Source organism: Pseudonaja textilis, chromosome 4 (genome assembly GCF_049901715.1).
Source record: "Pseudonaja textilis isolate UNSWEBS1 chromosome 4, rPseTex1.2, whole genome shotgun sequence".
NCBI classification, from domain to species: Eukaryota; Metazoa; Chordata; class Lepidosauria; order Squamata; family Elapidae; genus Pseudonaja; species Pseudonaja textilis.
In genome coordinates this window covers 28,928,609-28,950,991 of record NC_141993.1, presented here as the reverse complement: position 1 = coordinate 28,950,991, position 22,383 = coordinate 28,928,609, and the positions used below count along the sequence as shown (strand labels likewise).

Sequence of the window (22,383 nt, the reverse complement as noted above, 5' to 3'; positions counted from 1 at the left end):
ATCTTCCCTAGTGAGAAGTGATTTCTGCCTCATAAAAATCAACTCAGAAATTTGGGTGTTATCGTTGTGAATTGGCAAGATACAGCTAAAACAAAAACATAGGAGAAAAGAGAGGCATTTTAAATTCATAACTTAACTTTTTTTAAAATATGTTTTGCTTAAGTGTCCCGGAAGTTCAATGCTATCATTGATGTGTATATGCAAGAAAGCAAGAAAAGCAAGAAAGCAGCTAAGAGATTGTAAATTATTCAGGTCTTGCAATGTTACCTTATTTATATCTATAGGAAGAAAGAATGACACTGGATAACCTTGCAGAGTAGTCCAGTATCTTTTTTTTTCAAGGAAGTCAAATAATGCAAAATCAAAGCTGATTTGACTAAGAAAAAAAAGCTAAAGATACCCTTGAGAAAAGTTCAACCCCTCAATGACCTGTAGGTGCATCTTTGATCTGTCCTTTCAGCAGAAAACAGCCACTCTAAACAGGGCTGTGGTGTAATTCTCAGAGAAAGCAACAATGGTGGAAAAAATAATGTTTTGCCAGCTTTATCTCCATGATGTAGAACCAAATACGGGCTCTTCATTTGGATTCATTCTTTGTCTTCCTTTGGTGGCATTCCAGTTGTTGTTTCTAATGTTTCATGTTCTGAAGGTACACCCTGGGATCAGTGCACCGAAACAGACTACATAAAAACAGTCCAGACCAAGGCCTTGGTAATCCTCCTATTCCAGGTTGTAACCAAGACCTTGGTTGGGCTTTCCATCAGGTCCTTGGGAAATACCTTTAAGCTCCCTTTAGAAACCCGACAGGATACATTGTTCACCTGAGACTGTCCAACTGAACAGGACCCAACTTCCCATAGCACCAGCAAACAAGAGAACAAGCAGATAGTAATCTGTCTTCAGCAATGGTAATATCCTCCAAAATCAGATCACATCACAGCTGCCCTGAGATACACCATTCATCTAAAATTCAGTCCCCAGTGGGCAGAGGCCCTCTATTATTTGGGACAGGTCCATGGTTGCCACAGAAGTCACGATCCTGTTCAACTGATAACATTCATTCTATTTGTTATATCAGTTGTCAATAATTCTGCATATGGCCATTGTAACTAGAAGACCTTAGGATGCATTAATAGCAATTGTACAAACTATATGAACATTAAAAGAAACTTCAGAATACAAGTTTGCAGACTTTATATTAATTTATTCACAGTTCTTGGCAGACCTATGAACTATACTTGGAGCATAATGCTAGCAAGCTCAGAAAGTTAGTGCTATGAAAAGGATGAGCAATATCAAATATGATGGATTTGAATAATTTCCCATAAAAGAATAGTCTTGTTATGTCAGGTTCATGCACAACTTAAAAGCAGAACTATATTAATAGGCTCTCTGCAAAAGTCAAGCCTTAAATTGCAGACAAAGAGCTTCTGCTAGCAAGAATATTACATCATCAAAGCCTCCCACGAAGATTCAGAAAATAAGCTGTACTTCTGTATGGCAGTGAAGCAGCAAATTGAATTCTCATAATATGTTTTGAAAATGAGCCTTGTTAGGTTTGATGAGGTGGAAAAGGTATTGAGTTCACTGGTTTGTTCCAATACGTTCAGTATACTTTAGTTGGCTGTTTGCCACAACTAATCTTTTTAATGGCAGTGTAGCTTGTAAACCCATTTGGTAGAGAGCTATGCATTTCAGTTTTAGAATATCACACCAAGTAGGGTGGTAAATAAGTTTCTGTTCAAGCATGAAAGCATTTGCTGTTTCAATCCCACAAATCTTTTTTTAAAACGTTCACCTTGAAAGCCTTGATTTCTTTTCGAATCTATCAACAACTAGAATACTTTTCCACATGTATTTAATCCTTATACTTTTATTGTTCTGTTTTTCAAAAACGTGCCTCTCCTGATTATCCTTAGTTTTCATATAAATTTGCTATGTAAACACTTGCTAATATAAATAAGCATTCCTTAGCATTCCTTAGTGTAAACCCTGATTTAATTTTTATTTATTTGAAATATTTAATTATTTTATTTAAAAATTTAAATCCTTCTAAGGAGTTATAATTAAAATTGTGACACTTTAAATAAAGCAATTCCATTGTAAAATCTAATAACAGCAGAGTTTAAAATATAACAGCATATAACTCAGCTTGAAACCATTCACAAATACATTTTTTCTTTCTGTGGTTAATTGAAGATAGTGTAAACTTGAATTACCCTAAGGATAACTGGCCCTCTGGATGAAACCCACTACATTTTTACCTGATAAGCAATGCCATGCATTTTTTTTCCTATTGCATCTCATTCAGCCTGTTGAAAGAGATCTTACTGCAACAATTATTTTAAAATAGAAGAAGCATTCAGTGATATTCTCAGGGGCAGAATGTGAATGTGATGTTCTTGCACAATCTTACTGACAAGATGATCAACAGATGTTTGTGACTATCTAGTCTTCCTCTGTACATCCATCTTTCCAGTAGTCTACACTTCAGTTAAATGCCAGGAAAAGTCATTATGAGGGACTACCTCGCAATACCCTTTTCAAAATTAGGTGGCATCGACACCATGGAGGTTCCAGCATTATGGAAAAAGGAACAAGAGAAAACAACACCAATGATTACACCCGCAGCCATTTCCAACAGTGAAGTTCAGAACAATCACCAAAAGAAATTCAAAGGTGATTTGTCAAGAATCCTGAAAACTGGAGAAATTGACAGAGAAGAATGTAGATTCCAGTTTTTAGTTCCTTATCTCAATAACAATCCCACTTTATCATAGGGTTTCATTTAGAGAAATACCAGGAGCATAGCAGCAAAATACACCCCCTCTTTGCTAATAACTTACTGAAACAGCTTCTCAAGCAGCAAAGGAGGCATCTGGTTTCTTAATACACTTTTTATATAATATCTACTTTGACCTTGGGAACAATATAGAGTTATTGCCTGAAGGCAAAACTCTTGCCATCCAATGTCATCAAGAAAAATTTGTATTATGGTTACATTAACTATTATTATGTAGATAATTGTCCATATTAAACTAGAGCTTTTGTCTGTATTTCTAATGGTTGGAGTTTATAGGGATGGGGCAATATGGTACCTACCAGAATCTTAATATTTAATAATGAAATCAGATTTTGGCATGCTGCAGCTCGGGCGCTGCTTTGACTCTTTTTCAAATAGCTGAAGGCCTGCTTTAGCCCCGCCCAGTAGCCAAACTGAGCATGCCTTGTCAGCACGGGAACAACAAGACAACAAGTGTCAACTGGGGCACCAGAGAACAGAGAGGCAGGAGTCCAAAAGGGCAAAGATGGGGGGAGATAGGTGATACATAGATACTTTATGAACATTAGTAGTCGAATTCTTTAAAATTCACATCATTTCTATTTTTGAAAAAAAAATCTGTGTTTTCAGAAAAATTAATATACTCTCCTGAATTGCCAATTTGTGCCTCCATATATTAATAAGCTCTGAATTAAGTCAAGTCACAGAAAACTTTCTGTAATTTATCCTGTGTAATGTTAGTATTTCACTCAGAAGTTCTCTCTTCTCGTAGGAAAACACTCTATTCCAACCCCTCGATTCCAACACCAAATTTCATTAAAATGTCCATTAGTCTATCCATAATTTTTTTAATGTTACTTTCTCCTTGTTTAGGGCATAAATTCCAACTATCAGAGCCTTAACCCCATGCAAATTATCTTTCAGGATAGGTTCTGGTGGAGCTGGGAGTGAATATACAAAACAACCCCATTTGTTTCATTAAAAAACCCATTGTTTGCTATGGGGCTTTTCTTTTTGCCGGAAACTGGAAGTTAATGCTGATTTCTGACAAAAACAAGATAAATTGCAGTCCTGTGACTTTGGATGCTGCAAATGGCTATAAATATAAGCCAGTAGCCAAATGCCCAAAATGCAGTCATGTGACTACAGGGGAAAGGCAACCATCGGAACTTTGCATCCAGATCATAAGTACTGTATTTTTGGGGGGTGATCCGTCGTAAGATTGAACAAAGCAATTGGTTGTAAGTCAAGAAACACTTACAATACAACTTGATTTAAATTAGTAAAGACAAAATAATATAATAAAGATCTTGATCCAAAACTGAAAAATGTGAAAGAGACTAACATTTTGATAATACGAGTCTCTTTGCCATGAACTCTATGAACTCCCAAGTTATGGAAAGGGATTCCAGAATAAAACTAAATGTTAAAGTGTTTCAAATTTTCAAATTTAATATGTTCTTCCTAAGGAATTCATTTTTCAATACAAAATAAAATTCAAGTAAAACAAAATCATGGTTTGATTAAACTGTATATGATCTGTTATTCTCCAAGAATCAGGAAGATGTCATTTTAGATTTTAAATGCTTTTTATTTGGTCTTTCTGCAATGCAGTTTCCAGCCTTTTTTCCTTTTAAATAAATTTTAGCATTAATATAATAACTTAAAAGTGTGTCATGTTTTCTATGTCTACTTCAATTTAAGTTCTCATAAAGTTAAAAGCAGATAAAGTAAAATGTGAAATTTGATTAAATATGTTGGAAACTATTTCTGTGACATTGTTAAACCTTTACCTTAACTTTTCTCCAAAGGATTTCAAAAAATGTGCATTTGATTATATATTCTGAAAATAAAAGATGAGCAAAAATTTAAAAGAAATATAATAGGTCACGGTTGCTGTGGATGTGAATTTTGAATGATGCTACCTGAGATCATAGACCGACCTGCAGCCACAAAACAGCCTGCTTTGTGTGCATCCCCCACACATGCACACATAATCTTTGTGACCCAACTGCTAAAAACTCAGCAGTATTCTTTACCATTGTTTTTTTAAAAACAACTACCCAACCATCCCTCTCAGTTTCAAGGCAAAAACCAGAATCTCTATTATGCCCATGTGAGCAACTTTACATGATTGCAATGTTTCCTGCACTCCACAGCATTTTCCAAAAATGTTTAAATGCAGCCGTCAGTTACCCAAGATTGTCCCCTCCTTACATAAAAATAAATAAAACAATTAGCACTGCTGCAGATAATGAGTGAAAGAACTTGTAGAAGGTCCTCTTTGTCAAACTTTGAGGGATTAAAAATTGCCAAGATTTAGCAAATGTTCACATTCTTAAAATTGCTTTCTGATTTTAAGCACCAGTTTCAAGTCCCTAGTCTTAAATTCAAGATAACAACCTCCATCCAGTAACGTCAGTGGTGGGATTCAAAAATTTTTACTACCGGTTCTGTGGGCGTGGTGTGGCTTGGTGGGTGTGGCTTAGTGGGCGTGGCAGAGGAAGGATACTGCCAAATCCCCATTCCCTCCCCACCCCACTAACCTGCTTTCCAGCTCCGTTCTCCTGTGCAGGGCAACAAAAGAAGACCCAGCCAATCAGCTGGGACTCGAGAGGCAGAGAATAGATGGGGGCGGGGACAGTCAGAGGTGGTATTGGCTGGTTCTCCAAACTACTCAAAATTTCTGCTACCGGTTCTCCAGAACCAGTCAAAACCTGCTGAATGCCACCTCTGAGTAACATGCTTGTGTGAACTTTCCTATAGAGAGGTAAGCAGTGCTGCCAGAAAGAAAGGAAAATGCATGGTACCCAATGGCCCAGACTCAACACTACATCCTGTCTGGCATGTTAAGATACATACCCCTTTCTATCTTGCATAGTTATATTGGTATGTTGTATTTCCATAGTAGCAGACCTTTCGTTTATTTAAATAACCCCAAATAGTGTTGAACATTAAAAGAGTTTAAGGTTGGAGACTGAATAGTAAATACATTGGGAAACATTTGCATATTTGCTTGGCTTTTATAGTTTAATAGAATGGAAGACTGATAAAGATGTCTTGCAATTAAAAGGATGTAAATTGCTAACAGATATTCCATTTGTTTTCTCCCACTTTCCCAGCTATCCATATAGTGAAGATTGTTGCCAGGGAATGCAATATATGAACACTAGATGTCCAGCTTGGTGTGACAGAATCCTTATGTCACATTCTGCCAAAGAAGTTGTTTTGAAGGTAAAAATTTATTTGAAACAGTTGGATATGTTCTTGTACAATTAGTTGTGTTCTATCCACTTCCATGGACCCAAGGTAGTTTATAAACAATAGAAATGGATAATTAAAAAAAAAAACATGTACCAAGGCAACCTAGCTCCATCATCCACATCAAAAGTATGTCAACACAATATTTTTTAAAGCCTTCCAAAACATGAACCTCAAACAGAACAATGTTTCATATAATGAATGCTGTGACCAAGGAAAAACAGTTCTGGACCCCTCTTGAAATTCACATCCTACTTTTTCACCAACTGAATTCTCAGGATAACTAACAAATAACTAACATTTGACTTGTTCCCTTATCACAAAATTTATGAACTCTTGCAGTACAATGGGTCTGCCTCTGAAGACCACTTAGAAGTTCCTATGGATGAGAAAACAATGGCCTGCATGCTGATTAGGGAAAGCTGCTACAGCTATATTTGTGTTGCAGACTGTGCAGTGACTTTTAGTAAGCTTCTGAGTGCAATTCAAAGTGTTGGTTTTTACCTTTAAGGCACCATTACAGGTGGACACCTAAATATCTTCTTGATCGCTTTCCTCAGGAGGATATGCTCATCCTTTTCTTTGTCTTTCCTTGAACATATTTCTCTTGAGAAGCGAAACGTCCTCAAGGAAAAGCAAAGAAAATCCAGTTACCTTTGGATGGGACAACCATCACCTGGATGACTGAGAATTTCCATAGACACTGCAGCTGGTAACATTATCAGAGAGTACAGCCACCTTACTTCACCAATATGTAGCTGTTCTCTGTACCAGCTGGATTTCTAATTCATTGATATTTGTACCCTTCATTTTGAAGCTCAACATTTAACTGCTCCCTTTTTTAATGAAATAACTTTCTGCTTTTAATTTCTTCTTGCAATAGTATTTAATATGGCAGCAATATATGGTTCAGATGCTGGAATGGTTCAGGATGTAGCTAGAGCTGCTAATTTAGTTCAGGGCAGATCTGTTTGCATATCTGAAGTTCTTCTTTTCTGGGAACTAATGCATAGAATGGATTTCTTTTTCTGGAACCCTCGGGGCCAGATAAAAAATTATCATAGAGAATTTTTCCAGACCTGGACAGATAATCCTCAGCTTATGACTACAGTTGAGCTGTAGATTTCTGTTACTAAGCGAGACAGTTGTTAAGTGAATTTTGTCCCATTTTGCCACCTTTCTTTCCACGATTGTTAAGGGAATCTCTATAGTTGTTAGTAACACAATTGTTAAGTGAACCTGGCTTCACCATTGACTTTGCTTATCAGAAGCTCACAAAAGGTGATTGTGTGACCTCTGCAACCTTCATAAATATGATATAGTTGCTAAGCATCTGAATTTTGGTCACATGACCATGGGGTTTGCTGCAATGGTTATAAGTATGAAAAACAGTCATAAGTCACTTTTTTCAGTGCTGTTGTAACTTTTAGCAGTCACTAAATGAACTATTGTAAATAGAGGACTGCCTGTACTGATCAAAAGTTTCCCTTGCTAAATTTCTTGTATGTGGAGAAATTTACTATTAAAACCTTACCATACGAATGCTGACTCTAAAACGTAATGGGGAAAGTCATTGTTCTCAATCTGAATTTCCCATTTTTAAATTGAGATACGTGAACAAACAAGCTTTAAAGCACTTTGCTCGCTTTGAGATGCTACATGGGAAGTAGTGAGAATAAGATTTCACAACTGCATTGTGAGCCCCTGCAGTTTTGTTTGATATTTGTTTGTTGAGGGAGAGAGTTTTTATCTATGCCCAAATTAGTAGACAGCCATAACCATCAGCTCCACACAGTGGGCTTTACAGATTGTACAGACATGGGTTGTAAACAGCTTTTGCACAGCCTCATTTATCATGCCATGGTCCGTTACCTCCCTAGCATGTTATTTTATGCTTGCTGAGCCCTAACACACCAAAGGTTGCCCGCTGTTTGGGAGTCACAGAACTGCCTGAGAGCATAGTGTAATGAATGCTCAGCTGAGTGGAGCGTGTTCATGCGCTAGTGTAATTTGTTTATCTGTCTAAAGATTATGCACTTGAAAATCTACAATTTGATGCTGCCTTTGTAAATTATCAAGTCGTTTTTGATGAATGTATCTCCACTTCCGATAGCAGTGGCATTATGAGCTTGAAATATTAGAAAGTGTTCATGCATGCAATGCAGAAGGTTACGGTTGTATATGTGTGCGCGCACACGCGTGTAGCTAGATAAAGATACAGATTTCTAGGCAAGCATGCTAGGAAGCAAATGTGACCCTAAGCTTCCCTACTGCATTAAAAGTAATTTAGTTTTAACTTTATAGTCCAAAATGTGGCTGTTTTTATATAAAATTCTTACCCAGTCAACCTTGACTTGATTATAGATGAGGGAAAGCTTGACCGTTTATCATTTGAAATAAATTAGGGTGGTAAACCAATTGCAAGCACAGCTGCGCATGTACGTATGTATGAGAGATCTGGGGAGAGACTATGGGTTCCAGATTTAATTATCTCCCAGTTTAACCAGCCTGAGAAATTGCGAGGCAGTCTCTCTCTCTTAAGTCATTGCTTTAGCAAGGTCATTATGCTGGATAAACAAAGCAGATGTTGGAGTGGTCGATGCAATAGCAAAAGCTGTGGCAATGTAATTATCTGTTTGAAGGGAAGACGGGAATAAATGCCAGTGCCAAATGAAATAAAACTGGGTAGTAATAATTTTAATAATGTTCGGCTGCTGCTACTAAAGTCAATGGCACAAGTGTCCTTGATGTTACTGTTTTCACTCTTTGAAGCTTGTAGTTGTGTCAACATCTAATTGAAAGCCAGAACCAGAGAAATCAAAACTTAATTCCAAATAACTTTATTTAAAAATGGGTCTTGGTGAAGAAATCTGACATGCGTGTGTGTTTGTTTGTGTGTGTGTGTGTGTGTGTGTGTGTGTGTGTGTGTGTGTGATATCGCTCTTTTTCCCATTTCTATGTTATTTCCATTTTTTATCAAGAGATTTAACTAAGGTTACATTTAAATTTAACCAAGGTTCATATCTATTCTGGTAAAAAGTTTAAATTGGATGCATAAATCAGTTTTATGAGTGTCCTAATCAATTAAGACACTTTGTTTGTTTGTTTGTTTGATGAAATTTCTACACCACCCATTTCACCTAAGTTGCTGCATTCATGTCAGAAGCACTGAGGCGCTTCCTGGTTAAAAGGATTAGATGGTGACATTACTGTTGCCCTGGGGATCCCCAGTTGGGGACTCCTTTCATGCCCTCGGCATGAGCTGGAAGACATGAAAGGACCTTGCCGCATGGCAGCTCTCATGTCTTGAACGCTGCTCCTATCTCATCTAAATGACTATTTTAATACTGAATGAATAATTGGGAGCTTAAAAATCTAAGATTGACAAGTGTTTCAGATAAAGACAACAGGACTGAAAACACTTTAGATGAGCGGTCCCCAACTTTTCCAGTTCTACAGACTGAATGGAGGGGGGAGAGGGGATGGTTTCGTGCATGCGCCACTTGCACAAATGCAGCTTCGTGCACGCGCATGCTGCTTGCATGGGCCAATTCCTATGGGCCATGGCCTGGCACTGAGCCATGAACCAGCTCTAGATGACCTTATCAATTCAAACATTATGTTAAAATTAACCCATTCAAACCAATTGAACTCAAGTTTTTCTACTATACCAACATGGTTACAATGGAAGTGGATGCCTTGATACTAAAATAAATTCAATTTATTGTGTATGAAGTTTCATCCTTAATTCACATGCTAAACAGAGTCACTTGGATTAAGATACAGCCTTATTTATTTTAGTTAATTAATTGACTAGTAAAAATCTCATAAGATAATTGATTAATAGCTTTGATCTGTTGACAGCGTTTTATAGAAGATGTATTAATGACTGCATCTTCAGAGACCTGATCATTTCCAATTAAGCTTTCATTTTAGCTAATTTTAACAGTTTTAAGTCCTGTAATTTTTAAAACTCACTCAGTGAAATAACATTGACATGAGCTTCTGACTGGATGCTCCAATAATCTTTGCTAACTTTGGAGAAAGTACGGAATGCAGGAAGAGTTGTTGAAATCCCCAGTTCTACACCTTCTCACTGTTTGTATTTGCTGACTTAAGTCAAATACAAGTAAGTAGAAATTGTTTGCAGTGCAGTAACAGAATTGAAGGTGTTTAACTCTGTGCTCTGTAGACTTTGGAAAAATAATGGGTGCATTGAGAAACTTCCTTGAATGAAGCAAGTTGCTTGGTTTCGTTTTGAAATGTGAGAATGTATCGTTTTTAACATTAGCAATCCAAAGTTACGTTTACCTCTTTAAAAGTAGAGATCATTTAGTTCTATAGTCAAATTTCCAGAATTCTAGTTAAAATATGACCCACCCTGTTAAGTTGCTTATATGGTTGTAAATTAATATCCAGACCCAGACCTTGAAAGCAAACTGCTTTCTCCATCTATAGCTAAAGTAATATTTAAGTCAAACTATCGTATCAGAGTACTGCATTCTCATGATGCTGTTAATTTTAATAACCCTTATTTTCAAACATGTATGTATGGTAAATAATTAAAAAAAATATTTTTCAGTTAATTTGGTTTACCGATCTACATAACTATGTTTCTGCACCCGGGCAAATGCTTTCCACAAAATATCAATACTGACTAGAAGCTTCTTTTATGTTTTCACTCAGTCTGAAAATGATGAACGGCAAGTGGTATATGACCATATAGGACCAAATGTCTGCATGGGGGACCACAAGGTAATCTTATTTACTTCTATTATGGACACCCCAGTTCATTTGGGGCAGATCGGGTGGGGTGGGCAGCTGCAGGTAAATTGGATCTGGAAAGACACCGACCTCTGACAGTAACCAGAATACTGGTTATTCTGGCAGAATATGGACCTAGTGCAACAAGGAAGGCTGAGCAGGATTCTTGGCAGGCATTTGTGCAGTTGCCCAGCCTTATTCATAAGTTACCTGCAGACATGTTTATTTTCATGATAATTAATCTGCATTAACTATTCACATAGCTTTTATGAAAAAAAATCCAGGTAATATTGTCCTAATTATGCAAATAACTTTTTATTTTTTCAAAACAGAAAATAAACCATGGGGGGTGGGGGACACAGTATAGCTATGCTATGGCTTTTTTGTTATTGTTGTTAATACAGTATTAGAAACTAGCTCATGGAATTTTACAGACAGTGAAAATTTTATAGGAGACCCAAGGATCGCTTCCTCCCTCGTAAGCATTCATTCGTGTAAAATACAAGTTCTAGGCTGCCATTTGATCAGAACTGTCACTCTAGAAGTAGTCTAGGGCTATCGTAAAGAGTGCCCTCGTATAAAACCCAGGGAACGGATTAGGTCTTATTTGAGGGCATATTTCAATACGATCTGGATAGGAGAAGACTTGAGGAAACCTGTAGGGTGAAAGAAGAGGGGTGAGGCCAAAAGACTTCGCTTTTCAGAGTGTTTTATGGGACAGTTAATAGAATAGAGAGATAAAGTTGGAAAGGGAGAAAAAAGAGGGTGAAGGAACATGATTAAAAAACAGCCTACTGGAAGCTGTTCTCCCCAAATCTGAAAAGCATTGGTTTTTCTGAAGCATCTCGGAAAGCAGTAAAAAACAGAGCTGCCCGCATCCTTGAATGAGTTGGCACTTTTTGCCTAAAACTGCATTGGTACAGAAAGCAGCCTTGTGTGCTTCAAAAGACATATTTTGATAAGATTTACAGGTATTTGAAAGAGGGGAGGTAAGGCTAGTTTGGAGGGCAGGGAACAGAATCCCCAAAGAAGGCAGCGGGGGAAACCCCTTCCATATATTTGCCAAGGAAACTCCTTGAACCTTCCGTGAAGTCACGAATAGTGGTCCTTAATTCAAAGGCAGACTTCATTATTGGAAAATTCTGGTTTAAACTAATAACAGAATGATCTCTCTTCTGGTGAGGTTAAACGGTTTGGGAATTTCTTTCCTTCACCTCAAAGGGTGGAGGCCAAATCAGAACTTGATCCAGGCTCAGTAATGTCTACAGTGGACCCACTATAGTCCTTGATTTCAGAGGACCTGAGCTTAACCCCCTTCCCCTGACCCAGTAGCACAGCTACAGGCCCCCCACTGCCTCCTGGGATCCAGCTTGGGAGAAGCCATTTAGCACCTCGCCTCGGGAAGGGCCACCCCCTAGAACAGAGGTCTCCAAACTTGGCAACTTTAAGACTTGTGGACTTCAACTCCCAGAATTCTGGCTGGAGAATTCTGGGAGTTGAAGTCCACAAGACTTAAAGCCCTAGAAGCATTTAGGTGTGCAGCCTATGGCAGCTTTACCTTTTAACTGCCTTCTTTTTTCCTCCGCAGCCCGTGTTCCTGTCCTTTCGAATAGCCGCTGGGGCAGGTAAACCTATTGCCAATATGCACAAGTGTTGTGTCGTGCAGTGACGTGGTGGTAAATATCACGTTAGATTTTTTTCTTATCTGCTCTTTCCTCCCCCTTCCCTCCCTTTGAAGGTCTAGTTTTGCGTCCTTTTCCCCTTTCTCACCCACTCCTCTTTTGGGGGGCATTGTTTGCTTTTCTTCTTTGCTTTCGTTTTTTTTTTTTTTTTAAAGTCTTCTTGGTTTTGAAAAGAGAGCAACAGCTGTTCATCAATTCTACAACAGGAAAAAGATGCCTCCGACATGAGAAGATACTTCGGGAAAGTTCATTATAGCGAGGAGGAAGAGGAGGAGGAAGCTTCAAACTCCCGCCCATCGCTTAAATCGTGACAGCTCTAGCCATCCATCCATCCAGTCCTGCGTGCCCTGTTCTTCTTTTATTATTATTACTGTTCTTGTTATTTTAGGCTGTTTATGCTCCACTAGCTTATTTCTGGCGTGGACACAAGTCCCCACCACCCCCAAAAAATCTCTTATACCTCACTGTCTTGTATATTCTTGTGTCATCAAAAGTGGACTTTTTATTTTTATATGGCAATGCCTATGTTATACTACAGTCTGGTTGCCAAAACACACCTACAAAAAAATCCTCATATTAGGGTTTTTTTTTTCCCCACAGTGCGTCTTGCGTCTTGGATTTCACTGTGAGGTTTGTGTTTTTAGTTGGTCAATGTGGAATGAGTGTGTGTATACATGTATGTATGTAGACACACTTTCCGTGTTAAGACCGGTTTTCAGCACCCTTCCCTAGCTTAAAGCCAGGTTGGGATTTTATATATTGCCTTGTATAGAAGTCCTGCTGTGTTATTATTGTTGTTGTTTGATCCTGTGATATTTGGGGGTGGGAAAAAGGATCCAAGTTTGTTTTGTTTAGGTTTTGTTTTGTTGTCCTTTTTATAACTTGTTTTCTCATGTTATTTACTATACTGCCATGTTCCATGGTTTCTGAATCACACAACAGCAGCTGCTTTCTATACGTGTATATATTTATATATATATTGTATGTGAGTGTGTATAGAGATATATATATATATACACAGATATAGAAATAATTTATAATTACAAACGGTCTTGTCTTTCCTGATACAAATAAGACTTTTTCCAACAATAAGATCCCTGTTGTCCGGCAGGAAATTCTGCCACCTGGTTATTCACCTCGGGATTAACTTGCAACCCGAGGGAAAAGGGAGGCAGGGTCCGCCGTGGGAAGGGGAGGCTGTTGGACGCTTCACACACACACACACACACACACACCCCGAAATGCGTTTCCTCCACGGTAGAAAGGGCCGGCTTTTCACGGAGACATTCCCCCCCCCCGGGGGCGCGGGGGTGTCTCGTCCCCAGTTCCTGCCTGCCCCTCATTTCGGAGCAAGCCCGCCCGGCCTCAGCGCTGACCAGGTGTGGAGGCGCGTTTCAGGAGGCGAGCGTGAGCCGACTCCATAGCGCCGGTTAGATTTTACCGTGGGAAGATGCGGCGTGGGCCCTTCCACTAGGCCAGGGCTACGACCCCCCACCCCCACCCCCCGCAGCTCGGGGGGCCAAACGAAGCACGTTCGTGAAGAGCAGACACGAGAATCGGGGATTTGTGGGGGGCGGGGAGGGAGGGAAAGGGACCAGCCCCTCGTCGGGGAGCGCTTGTTGACTCGGACTAAGATGCAGGGGTCTCCAACCTTGGCACTTTAAGACTTGTGGACTTCAACTCCCAGAGTTCCTCAGCCAGCTTTGCTGGCTGAGGAACTCTGGGAGTTGAAGTCCACAAGTCTTAAAGTTGCCAAGGTTGGAGACAGCGGGCTGAGGAACTCTGGGAGTTGAAGTCCACAAGTCTTAAAGTTGCCAAGGTTGGAGACAGCGGGCTGAGGAACTCTGGGAGTTGAAGTCCACAAGTCTTAAAGTTGCCAAGGTTGGAGACCCCTGGACTAGAGGAGAGTCGGGAAAGCTTCGTTGAGAGCTCTCTCCCCAGCCCCGCTCTCCGTAGTACAGCATTAAAAGGTGATTAAGGGAGTCTGTTGAAGAAACACGCGGGGAGCGCTATCGAATTTATTGGGAACACTACCGAGCTCAGGGAACGGGCGGGGGCGGGGGCGGGGCGGGGGAGTCGGAAGACGCCTTTGGAGAACAAATCAAGCTTTGCGGCTGGGAAGAGGGAGGAGGACGAGAGAAGAACGAGGAGGGGGGAAACTCCTCCTGGGTCCCTGATGAATCCCTACAGGAGTGGGAGCCATTGGACGCGGGTGGAACGACACGCGGCCGCCTAAGGCTTGGAGGGGTGGGTTTGGGGGTGGGTTTTTTGTGCGTGGCGGGCTCACTGCGAAAGAAACGAGCATTCTGGTTCTCAAGCAATAAAAAAAAAGATGATCATGGTTTCAATAGGTGTCTGGCTCTTTTTCTTTCTGCGCCTCCCTTGTCTTCTTTTGGGGTGAAAAATTGGTTGTTGTTTTTTTAAAAGTGGGGGGCGTGTAGAAGGCTTCGTTTTAAAGCACCCTGCCTGGCCCGGTGCTTCCTCCCTTGTGCGAGCTCCTCGTCCCCACGCACCTATAGGAGGAAGGTTGCGAGAGTTAAGAGCCAAACTCAGCTTGCTGGGGGGACGTGTGGGGGGGGACACGAGCGTCAGCCTAAGGAAACCGGCTTCCCGTAAGATCGCGTGGATGGTTGTTAAGGCGATGCGTGCTTTTTTTTTTTTTAAACACAAGCTGACCGACGTTATCCGGTTGTCTGGCTGGGATGAAACAATGCACCCGCGTCTTCCTAATCCCATGGCTAAAAAGTTGCCGGGTGGTCCCGGGTTCTTCCTGCCAGGCAGCCCTAGCAGAGCCTCGCTTTCAGCGGAGTTTGCGTTAGACTTCTCCCGATCTTAAGCCCCTGGATCTCTGATCGAAAGCAGCGCTCAAATTTTGAGGGATTTATCTCAAGATTGTCCACCGGGAGAGAAGGGCTACAGCCTAAATGCGGATTTCCCATTAAAGCTACAGAAAATTTAAGAAAGGCTGCCAATCATACTAACTCCCCTTTATGGATTAACAGTGGCTATCCTCACACAATGTGCCGATTAGCCCAAGTTTGGCAGACTTGTGTGCGTATTGTGTGAATTCCGTGCTGGTCTTTTAACGACATTTTTGTCAAATCTCAACTCAAGCAGTGCAAAACTTTCAATGCGAGTAAATCTCATTCTGCATATATATTCTGCTGTGGTAGATTAAAGCAGCCGTTGTGAACAACAACGAAGCCAACGAGGCCACTTGCCGCCTGCGCTAGAAGGAAACGTGCTGAAGTCAAACAGCACTCGGGGGATATTTAAAAAAAAAAAATCAGGTCAGGTCCCCGTCTGAAGAACAGGCTGCCCCCCGCCAAAAATGTTAGCCAAACCCGAAACGCTCTTTTCCACACAACTTGAAGGATCAAGATGCGCTGCTTCTTTTGTCCCTGGTTTCCTCTGCCTTAAGGACCTGCCCGAGTCCTGTTTAAATCGGTTTATATCGATTGAATTGGTCACCAGCCTGTTCAATTAATCAACAACGAATGCGACCCAGCGCAGACCTGTTGAGGAAGGAAGCTGCGATGAAATCAAAGGGACAAATACACAGTTGCAGTCTTCATTCGAGGCCAAGAAGTTGCCGCTTCAATTGATACAAAATGTTTTACTTTTTGACTTGCACTCTATCTCATTTCCTTCTTCCCTTTTTTAAAATCCCTTTCTTTCCCTTCCCTTCCTCCTTCCCTCCCTTCTCTACAAACGGTTTCTGGGAGTCAAAACCAGAGAAAATGGGGAAGAGGATAGACCTCCTACACATCACCCTAATGTCCTCCCTGTTAATCTGACCCTTCGACCGTTACACCAGATTCAGTTAATTGTGCACGATGATCTTGGAAATTTTGTTCCTGGAGTCTATTAAGCATTCCTTTGATGGGACTCAATATCTTGCTCACAGGAGAATACCGAACCGTAGAGTTGAAGAATGTCAGGCAAACCTGGGAGCTCGGTTCATACTTCAGCGCCTTATGCGAACTCGGAAAATTAACCCAGCGTCCAGCCCGCTTCCCCTTGGTTTGCACGTGGGTGCTATTGGCTGGAATTCGAATACATCCCGGGGAAGGAAGTGAAAGCAATAGCAAAACGCGTCTTATAATACGTGCGTAGTATATGTTTTATTGTAATATATAACCCCCGTGCCATGCAGCTCCCAGAGAAAGTTTGCATTGGATTGAAAGGACAGGTCTAGGGCAGGGGTCTCCAACCTTGGCCACTTTAGCAAAGCTGGCTGGGGAATTCTGGGAGTTGAAGTCCGCCAGGCTTAAAGTGGCCAGGGTTGGAGACCCCTGCGCTAGCAGATATTGCACCCAAAGGAAGCCTAAAGCTTGACGCTCACCTTAATCGCGCCGATATAAAATTGACGCGTTTGTCACACTAGGTTGGTCTGGAGGGAACTGCGGTTTCTCTCTTTCAGAAGAGGCGAACTGAGGAAGCTGCGCCCTGAGGGTCCTGGAATTGACAGCCCGTTCAGCTACCAAGTAGGAGCGAAAAGGCGGAAGCCAAAATGCTTTTTCCGCCCAGCCGCTCTAGATCCCGAAATTAGCCATCACGCGTGTGGATCGATGTCTTGGCGAGCCCAAATCGTTGAACGTGAAAAGGATTTTCCTTCCAAGTCGGTTTTTGGATGGCGAAGAAACGATTCCACTTTTTTTCTTTTTTGGCCAAAGGGGAAGCGATTACGCACAGCCATCGTTGTGGAAGGGAGAGCCCTAAAAATATATCTATATCTATATATCTATATCTATATATCCCTCTCTCTCTCTCTCTCGCTCTCTGATTTTCGTCAGGAATAAACGAATTTGACTCCCACCCCTTTGGAAACGGGGAAAATAAAGGCAAGGCTAATGTTAAGATGCGGACGGAGAACGACGACTTAATGAGGACCACTAACTTGCCGTTTACCAACGCAAACGAGGCCAAGGGCTGAAGGCCGCATCTGTCCGGGTTTCAGAACGTGCAGAGTCTGGATTTGCCCGGCCCGTCTCTGGTTTACTGATCATCAGAATAATTGACCCAGCAACTGGACGTGGCGTTTAATTTTAGAGAGAGAGAGAGAGAGAGTGTGTGTGTGTGTGTGTGTCTCTCTCTCTCTCTCTCTCTCTCTCTTACAGCGGTGTTCAGAGTTAAGGTCAAAACAATTAAGATTGTCGGTGCAATTGAATCCCGCTGTTTCGCACCGTCAGGACCGTCAACTTTTTTTAAAAACCATACTATACCTTGCGAAACCCCCCCGTTGAGGTCTGGATCGTCGTTATGTGCGAGTCAGGCCATTACGGCCTATGACACAAGTTCTTGGCTTAAAAGCAACCAAGGGGTTTAACAGGGCCTTTGAACCCTGGAGCGGATTGCCGTATTGCAAGGAAGCAAACTCCTGCCTACCCGCCTACCTTAAAAACACACACACACACATTGCACCCGAGGTTCGCAGCGCTCCGTTTTTAAAGGAAGGAGGAATAACCTCCGCGGGCATTGCTGGTAGCTCTCCCTTGGGAGGAATGAACCTGAGTGCGAGGAAAGCGGCCCCAGGCTGGCAGGCGGGGGTGGGGGGGGGGGGAGGGCGTGAGCATCGCTCTTCTCCAACCAACGATGCAACCAATGTTGCAAAATCCAAAGTCTCATCAATCTTGGCCAACCTTGAGAGACGATGCAGAGGCGAGCCGGTGCAACTCCCATCGTCGACATCAAGGTGGGTCGGGAAAGAGGGGAGCTGTAGTCCAGCAGCCCTGACGGACGCGGGGGGGTGGGGAGCATGCAATGGGCACCGCTGCTGGACGCGAACCCGGGCCAGGCCCTTCGACCCTGCGTCCCCGGGGAATGACAGCCGCCAAGGAGGAGCGCGGCTGATCCTCGGCGCCACTAAGTCCCAGCGGCGCTTTTGCGAGAGGCAAGAGGAAAGCTTCCTTGCATGAGAAGCGAAACGCCTTCCAAGAAGAACCAGGAAGGCCAGTTTGCCTCTTGAACAAGCACCTTCGGGACCGCCGTGACTGAGAATCTCCATAGAGACTCCGCGCAACCAGGTTTGCGTTCCAGGCCTGCCCGACTTCTTCTGCAAGGAGGCCTTCAGCCTGCCCCGGGGCTTCGAAAGGGGGCTCGGCCCAAATGAAGGCGCCCAGGTCGCTGTTCGCTCTCCCCTGCCCGCCCAGCCCTGTAAGATACCGGGGGAGAATGGCCGTCCTGCGATTGGGTGGCTTTGAAGATTTTGGGCGAGAGGAGGCGGCAGCCGGTCCCAACGCATCTCTGATCCCCATCCCCACCCCTCCCGCCTAAGCCCACGCAGGAGTAGGGGAGGCTCTTTCTGGAGTAGAAAGTGTTCATAGCCCCGCTGGCCCTTTAAGGCTGCCCGGCCAGCCTTTCTCAATCGCGAGGAGAGGCGCGCATTAGAACAGCTAAACGGCGGCAGGAAGAATCGCTGCTCCTTTCCCTTTGCATAACCTCTTGGTCTGCCCGTTGCTGCCTCACTCTTGCCTGAAACCACCAGACTATACCGCGCTTCGATCCTCGTGGGGCTGAGACCTTTTTATCTTTCTACCTTTCTGCTTATTATTCTCTTAATGGTGTAAAGCAGACGGAGCCACTCCACAAAACATCCAGAACAAAGTCTTTTTTAATTGATAATATCAGGTATCCTCATAACTCACATTTGTGATGAAGTTCTTAATGTCCAATCCTTTACATATCTGTCTTGTAGTGTAGAAAGATAAAAAGGTCTCCGCCCCATGATGATTGAAGCATGGTATAGTATGGTGGTCACAGGCAAGAGTGAGGGAGCCTCCCCCAACCCAACAAGGGTCAATATAGTGACCAATCAGGATTACAGATGTGGTCAAGTGACATGGACTACATTACCCAGGATACCTTTCACTACATTTACCATGTACCTTAAGGGTACAGCTCACAATTCCTAAGTAACTATCCCAAATTCCATTAACTCTAAACTGTCCCGACAGCACACTCCCAGGTGTGTTGGATTTCATCTCCCGAGATGGTTGAAGTGACAGTTCTAGGAGCTGTAGTCTAACACAGGGCTCTCCAACCTTGGCAACTTTAAGACTTGTGAACTTCTGGCTGAGGAACTCTGGGAGTTGATGTCCACAAGTCTTAAAGTTGCCACGGTTGGAGACCCCTGGACTCTAACACCTGAAAGACTCAAAGGTTGTGATAGGCTGTTCTACACTGCCTAAACCAGTGCCCTTTACATGAGCCAGGGGACCCCTCCATCTTCCCCTGCAATGGCCATAATCCAAGTTAGGGGGTCTGGTCAAGAAGACTCTGACCAAAGAGGCAACCTTGTGGCGGAAGTGGGTTTCCTTCTCCTCCAAGGTCGCTCCAGTTCACCAGATCAGCAGGTCTCCAAAAAAGAGTTTGCCCCAGAGATGCCTATTTTCTCCTTCCCCTCTCCCCTGCCTTAAGTCACAATCTCACTCCACTCAAGCAGCACCTTCCCCTCACCCAGAACAGGCCAACTACTAGCAAAGTAGTCCTTGATTTGCAACAATTTATTTAGTGACCATTCAAAGTTACAAATTTGAAAAAAGTGTCATGATCGGTTTTTTTCAGTTACAAATTTGGCAGCTTCCCCCATGATGGTGTGATCAAAATTCAGATGCTTGGCCACTGGTTCTTATTTGTGACCGTTGCTGTGTCTCAAGGACATGTGATCAACTTTTGCAACCTTCTGATGAGCAAAGTCAATGGGGAAGCCAGATTTATTTAACAACTGGGTTACTAACTTATCAACTGCAGTGATTCATTTAATAACTATGGCAAGAAAGGTCCTAAAATGGGGCAAAGTTTACTTACTTGTCTCACTTAACAACATAAATTTAGGCTCAATTGTGGTCATAACTCAAAGACTACCTGTATACCAGCATGTCCCTAAAAGTGGCGCAATCTATCACTCACTGTAGTGAGTGCATCAGTGTCAGGTTTTCCAGAAGGGTGGAGGGGCTCTCAGTTTTTGGAAAGGGCCAGAGAGGCTGAAACTAGTTTGGTCTGTTTAACAAACCAGTGTGTGAGCCTAAAGTTCACCGAATGTAGGTTAACTAATGTTGAGAGTAACACTTGAGGCTTGGCTCAGACCTAGTTGACTTTGGGAAAAGGAGTGGTTATCATTGCAAAACTGTATTTTAGATTAGGAAGATAAGCATGGGCTTGGCCAAGGAGTTTTGCCTATCCAGGCCAGCTCAGGTCTAAAGTTTGATCTAAAAACAATTTTACATTGCTTAAAACCAACAGTGGTGTTTCCTGTAATTGCTGCAATCCTCCGGACTGGGATGTTGAGCTACAAAACCAAGCAATGCATAATCAGAGTTGAATAACTGAAACATAGTCACGTCACAGGAGCAAATCCTAGCTTTAGGACAACTTATAAAATTGGACTTTCCTGCAGAACAGGGGCTGTATTGTTTTTAGATCTTCCAAGGTATCCTTAATGGCTGGGGAGCTAAACTCCAATTTATTTCCAGGTTTTAACTTCAAAATGTAAGAAAAGATAAGCTCAAATTTGTACATTAAAGAGAAGGTAGCCTAAGTTTAGCTTCCATTACTCATTAGCGTAATATGCTGTTGGTTCAAATCTGAGTAATATTACTGTAAGTCCCAGTGCTACACATTATAGAAGCAATTCTGGGTATTTTTGAGCCCTAGTGTTAAAGAGCCATTTACATGCAATCTATTTGCACAGATACCTTGAAAAACATCCCAACCTATATAGAACAATGAAGGTATATCAGGCTGTTGATTCACCTAGTGCAGAATATATTGTATTAATTGGAAGAGGTTCTGCCTTGCTTTTAGATAGGGCTGGAAAAGATCCTTATTTTCAGAAAATGGGGATTTCTACCTGCCAGTGCTATGTCACACTACTAAGCTGCCAATCAGTCCCAATGGGATCTAACTCCAAAATAATTTATATGTGGCCTGAACTGTGGCTCTGTGAATTGGAGAAGCAAAAGAAATCTTCTACATCTTTATTAGAGACTTGACACATACAGACACTGATACCACCCTAATGTTCAATCTAAGAATTTATTTCTTGCAAAATAAATTTTCTCCTTCAAAGAGAGGGAGAGGCTTTTTAAAATATATGGTGTAGTGCTGAGTATTGGGGTGCAATTGGGGAGATCCAAATACTCAGGCATAAAGCCTATGGGGCAATGCCAGGGTATTTATACCCAATCAGATTCATAGGTTTATTGATGATGTGTTTTTTCATAGAGAAAACACCATGAAGAGTTCCTGGAAGGAAAATAGCACGCACAGTTCCAATGAGTACTACATACAACCTTCCTCTGAAATGGGATCTTTTCTCTCTCTAGGCCTAAAAAGTTACTGGATGTGAAAATATTTTCATTTTGTGCAGAAATAATGAAAACGTGGGCTCTCTCTCCTCTTTAATTCAATGCTTGTACACAGTGCAGGCAGTATTACATCTTTGCCCTTTCATCTAAAATAATTACCCCTCCCAAGGGCCGTATTTGCATTCATTACTTGAAATACAGCACAAAAGAAACAAGAGAAAACTAAATGCTTCAATATCATAAGGCAATTATGAAGCTTAGAGAGAGCCTCATTAGAAATGAGAAATTTTTAACATATTTGACATCCAGCAGATGCTTAAAATGTAGCTTTCTCATCAAGAAACACTTTCAGCATGAACTAATTTGGCACTATTCCTGAGCCACTGCAACCTTTCTTTCCTTTCTTTTTCTGTCCTTCCTTTTTTCTTTTCTTTTTCTTTCCTTCCTTTCTTTTTTGCCTGAAAAATATAGTATTTTCCAGGATGAGACAATCCCAAAAGACTGGCTGGATAGGAAAATGTTTTAATCCCAATGTTTTAGCCCTTGTCACATGATACAGCTCAGCCTAAGGCACCATTTCTGAGTC

General features: G+C 41.9%; 1 protein-coding gene across 8 annotated transcripts in view; it reads left to right on the top strand.

The window, feature by feature from the left end:
- Window positions 1–14,837, top strand: part of INPP5A (inositol polyphosphate-5-phosphatase A) — a 245,016-nt gene extending 230,179 nt beyond the window's left edge. For 3 of the 8 annotated variants that reach the window (XM_087932488.1, XM_087932482.1, XM_087932483.1), the window contains 4 exons: window positions 5,905–6,016; window positions 10,730–10,798; window positions 12,396–12,432; window positions 12,664–14,837. In XM_087932488.1, coding sequence (XP_087788614.1) covers window positions 5,905–6,016; window positions 10,730–10,798; window positions 12,396–12,432; window positions 12,664–12,800 — 355 coding nt within the window. In that variant the 3' untranslated portion in view covers window positions 12,801–14,837. Of the gene's footprint in view, window positions 1–5,904; window positions 6,017–10,729; window positions 10,799–12,395; window positions 12,484–12,663 lie in introns of all 8 variants that reach the window. The other 5 variants (XM_087932484.1, XM_087932487.1, XM_087932485.1 and 2 more) reach the window with 3 other exon arrangements.
- Window positions 14,838–22,383: the final 7,546 nt, after the last annotated feature.